General features: G+C 43.4%; 1 protein-coding gene across 6 annotated transcripts in view; it reads right to left on the reverse strand.

Annotated features, from left to right (window-relative positions):
- The window catches only part of SETD3 (SET domain containing 3, actin N3(tau)-histidine methyltransferase), a 64,146-nt gene extending 59,111 nt beyond the window's left edge, over positions 1–5,035 (reverse strand). The window contains exon 1 of one of the 6 annotated variants that reach the window (XM_061612110.1): positions 4,928–5,035. Coding sequence is in view for 2 of the 6 variants with exons in the window: in XM_061612107.1 (XP_061468091.1) it covers positions 4,614–4,687 (74 nt within the window). In the remaining 4 variants the exon portion in view is untranslated. The other 5 variants (XM_061612112.1, XM_061612107.1, XM_061612109.1 and 2 more) reach the window with 5 other exon arrangements.
- Between the last annotated feature and the right edge of the window lie 96 nt (positions 5,036–5,131).

Genomic DNA, 5,131 nt, shown 5'->3' on the forward strand with positions numbered 1-5,131 from the left:
TGCAATCAATGAGTGAGGTGTGCTCATCCTTCTTCTTCTCCTCCTCCCCTGGCAGCCACTCACTACAACCCAAAAAATCTGCCCAAGGATTAGATGACCCTACAGAGCACCTTTTGGGGTGCACAAAGGTTAGGTGGGGGAGAAGAGAAAGTGAAAATTCCATTACATAAGCAGTTTTATGCATCATTGGATGTTGCCTGATAACTGCCAGTGCACATTTGCAGAAAGCTAATCTATATTACATTTTGCAAATATTGCTGGGCACAAAGACAAGCTATACTTTGACCCCTGAGATTCTCATAGTTGTGGACAAAACATACAGAATAATCTTCTAAACTCTCAAAAACAAGAAGAGGGCTAGGAAACCAAGGAAACTTCCAATGAAAGCCCTTTCTTAAACCAGAAGGCCTGAAGTCCAACATGCTCCACTTCTTGAGAATCTGACCAGATGCCAATCTAGTCCATTACTCAATTGTGGCCAGTTAGAAATTCTTTAGAAATTACATGCAGGGCATAAAAAACAATTCCCTTCTTGACATCAGCATTTGATAATTACAGGTGTTCTGCCTCTGAACATGGAGGCTTGTTTTATATCTTGTGGCTAAAATCCACCAAATCTAAATGAACTTTTTGTACACGACTATTGCAGAGAATTCCAGAAACTTAGGCCACCAGCAGCAGCCAGTATGTTTTGCAATGTCCCAAAATTAGTACTTGGGCTGATGTAACTGATATGGTAGTGAAGCTTCAACTTCCATTCACAAAGCAACTGCCTATTAACAGCAGACTGACTGATCAGAAATTCTAGCCCTATTCAGGTGCTCAGGCTCCTCACATTCAAGGAAAGGCACAAGGAGAAACGGGCACACTGCCACAAGTTTGAGGGTAAAGATTTGAAGCAGGGCACCTCTTCTACTTGTAAAGGCTCTCAATGTGATTTAAAACCCTGATTGCGCAGAGCTCTAAAACACGCTAAGGCTCACTGCTTCAGACCTTTGACCTCAACACTCATGGAGGGCTCTAAACTGTGTACAAATGATCTACTAGAGAAGACAGGACTTGGCAGCATGCCCCTGCACCTCCTCACATGGCTACTTACACTCAAGAAGACTGAACACCTGGATATGGCTTCTAACTTACAAAGATGAATTCTACTTATGTTAGCTATCACAGCAGAATGGTGTGCGACAGTTTGCCTGTGGACTGAAATAGCTCACCTTTTAACAACTAATGGGTAAAATTTAAGTTTCAGCAGATTTGTGTAGCAAATCCCACAACAACTTCTAAGGAAAGAGCTTTTCTCTCATTAAGCTCAAGCTCTAGAAAAGTATAACATCTTGCTAACATTTAATGAAAACATAATGTTTGATTTATCATGTTTTGTACATAACGTGCAGTTTCTCAACAATCCTCAATTAGAATCAATGGGGATTTTGAAGGCATGTGGATTGCAACCAATATATACTAATAAAAATATATACCTACCAAATGCATAATATCAGTTAGAGAAAAGAGTATACTAATTCTGTAATACTGCACTTCTCCAGTTTCCATGTAGAGTACCGAATCTAGTACTAGTAAGGAGATTAATTTATATTATTGTTTCATAAAAATTGGTAAAAATCACAACAAACACCACAAACCTGTTCATTGGATACCGCTCTTTTCCTACTTTGTCATGCAAAGGCTCTTCATATACCAGAACAGAGATGTCAAGCAAGCAGGCTTCCTCTTAGGCAACAGAATTTCCTCTCTCTTCCTCCCTGCAGCCCCCCAAACTCTGTGGGTGCAGGAGAAGAATGGAAAGTTCTGTTGCATGAGCAGAAGTGCAGAGAAATCTTTGGATACAAGCAAAAGAAAGAATCTCTAAAGCAATTCTAATCCAAAAGCCTTTAACAAAATCAAATTCCTAACAACAGTCTGCCATAAGCTGGATATATAATGCCGCAAGCACCACAAAACAAGGTAATAGAATAATAAAGTGAAAGCAGATGGCTAAAACAAGCCAGCCATTTCCCTAAAGCAGGGGTGGTAAACCAGTGGCCTTCTAGATGATGCTGGACTGCAACTCCCATCATCCCTGCTTTTAGGGTATACTGACTGGGAACGCTGGGAGTTGGAATCTAACATCATCAGAAGGGTCAAAGGTTCCCCATCCCTGTCCTAAAGGAAAATTATTCCCAATGGAGTAATGAAGCATACCCTTTTTTAGCAGTTTCTCCCATAAAACCATAAAGGCAGCCCTGCGGGATAAGATCAGGACCTACATAGCCCAGCATTCTATTATTGCAGCAGCCAAACAGATGCCTATGGAGAAGCCCACAAGCAGGTCATGAATGCAGAAGCCTTCTCCAATTTTCCTCCTGCTCATTACCATTCTTTGATGGTGTTTAATGGGGAGGATGCAGTGTTGAAAAGAAGGAATAGAACGAAGATTTCACAAAATATAGAAAAGCATCCACTGCAAAAAGTTGGAACTGTGAGTAGATTGTTGTTAGTTCCTGCCCGATGTATCAGCGAAAACTGATATATCAGTTAGCAAGATATGCAAAGAGACCCTGACAAGGAAAACACACCACCACACCATTACCCATAGACCACTCTCTAGCACCAGTGTCTCTGCCAAGACAATAGTAATTAGTAAGTGTGGAGGATAAATGCATGGAGGTTTTGAACCTACTACAAATTAGGACTTCGAGAAGTTGGAAAACATAATTTCATCAAAAGGGACATTGATAATTTAATGAATGAGAATGGAGAATTGCAGATGCAATCACACCCCAAGAAATATTTGATTGTGACAAGTTTAAGCCAAAAAGGAAAACTGTAAGTTGGTTTGGCAGAAAAGGTCTGATATTACTACTAGAGTTTACACAGAGCAAACAGGAGCCTGGTATGAAAACATAATAGAGTTGGAAGTTATGGCTGCATCCCTACTATGAGGAACAGGGAAAAACAAAAGAATTATCTACACAAGTAAGACAGATATTTAAAAAAAAGAGTGAAAGCTGTATATGAGGTAATTCTGGTGAACAGTTGCATGCAGAAATTAAAAACAAAAACAAAAGGCTACTGTCAATATGTCAAAATGGAGTTAGCATTAAAGTCAAGTGATGAACACACCCATGAGGTGATGAACACACCCATGAAGAATTTAGAAGGTAAGCAGAAAAACAGAACAACTACAGAATGTTGAATCTGGTAACAATTATGATAATTATGAATGATAATAATGAATTTAAGTTGATTGGACTGCAGTCCTTTACACACTTACCTCAGAATAACCTCCAATGAACAAAGTCAGGCTTACTTCTGAATTGCAGGCTGCAACCCTGAAATTTTACTATTCTACTAACAAGGAAGAACTGAACACAGAGGGACTTACAAGTAAATAAACATAGGACTATGCTGTAAATTGCCAGGAAAGGGCATGATCCAGACTTGTAAGATAGGAATAGGAAATAATTCTGTGGTAATGGTAGTAAGGGAACTGATCAACTATGAAGGGTTAAAGTAAAAGGAAAGAACCAGCAAAGAACAATTCCAGTGAACTACATATGAAGTTGTCAGGGTCACTGTGGGAGGGATTATAGGCATGAGCTGCATGTTGGCAACTATGCCATGCTACGACAAGCAATGAGTATTTACAAACCATCAATGCCAAAGAGACAGTGAGATGAAGGGTATAGTTATAAGGAACTGTAATGAAGACCAGGAAAGTGTACTCCTGTGATCTTATTTCTTAGGAAAGGAAGCGAGACTAGAAGCCGAGCAGAAATGGTTGACAGCAAAAGGTGGAAGCCAAAATTGGGCATAGAACAGGGCAGGGTATGCAGGCCAATGCGTGCATTTGGAATTAAAATGGGTGGCAATCCTATCTACGTTTGTTTGCCAAAAACATAGGCTTCATGGGACCTACTTAAATAGAAAACACGCACAGGACTGTTGGGTGTATATTCAAGAGCAACTGAGACTGATGAGCTCATCCCAACACCGTTAAGGCTGCAAACCTAAGCATGTTTACTTCGGGATTTAATACGTTTGCGCTACACGAGTAGTTTAAAACAACATGGACACCACAGGTCGGGCCTGCCTCCTTACTCTTCTAAAGCATGAGTGGGGGGGGCGCCGTTAGTGACTACAATCAAGGGGACGCGAGAGTGTCTGCTGTTATTCCGGATTAATTAACACGGAGTTACGTAGGCATGACAGTGTGAAAGAAAGATCGTGGGGACGCGGACTAAATCACGCGTCTACGCGACCTCCTGAAGTGCGTGCGTCGTTTTATCTAACCGAAGAGAACAGGAGAGACGCCCTCGCTGACTAGGAGGGCCCTCACCCACATGGGCTTAAAAAAAGAGAGAGGAAACAGGAGAAGGAGGAAAGCGCCCGGGGCGGACTAGACCTCCTCCTCTGAGGCGATGTACGAAGGGGGGGGGAGAAATTAGGCCTCCCCGTTACCTTTTAGCGACGACAACACGGGGCTCAAAATCCTCTCACCGGACGGCGCTGCCCGGGGTGTGGAGGGGGGGGAGGGGAAGGGGAGAGGCGGTGGCGGCCGTGAAGCCAACCACAGTCCCGCCACGCGCGTGCGCGTACACATAGAAACTCACTGACTGATTGCTGAGCACCCCGCGCTTGCCTCGTCCCCCTTCCCCAGCAGAGCCCCGACCTCCGTCGCTGCCATTGGTCCCCAGTTTTCGCACTGGGGTCGGCTGGCCAATCCAGTGCACCGCCTGCCCAGTTCTGCTTGCCTTCTCACCTATTGAAGGGCGGGACGTGTGTTGTGTGACAGCGTGAGAGACAGTGAACGCAGGAGAGAGAGAGAGAGAGAGAGAGAGAGAGAGAGAGAGAGAGAGAGAGAGAGAGAGAGAATTCTGATTGGCGGGTATAAATCTCCACTCGCCAACATTTCCCCCGCCTGTACCTCTTCTTTCTTCGGAGAGCTCATTGGCTGGAATCATCCGCCTTTGTCTGTCTGTCTCTTTCTTACGGGACTTCTATTGGCCAACGAGGTCGAAATCGCGGCAAAGCGGAGGGCATAAGAGACAACCAACATATATCCAACCAATATATACGCATGCGCGCCTGAAGGAGGTGGGGTTAAGCGTCAAAGTTAAGGTTTTGATTG

Source organism: Rhineura floridana, chromosome 2 (genome assembly GCF_030035675.1).
Source record: "Rhineura floridana isolate rRhiFlo1 chromosome 2, rRhiFlo1.hap2, whole genome shotgun sequence".
NCBI lineage: Eukaryota > Metazoa > Chordata > Lepidosauria > Squamata > Rhineuridae > Rhineura > Rhineura floridana.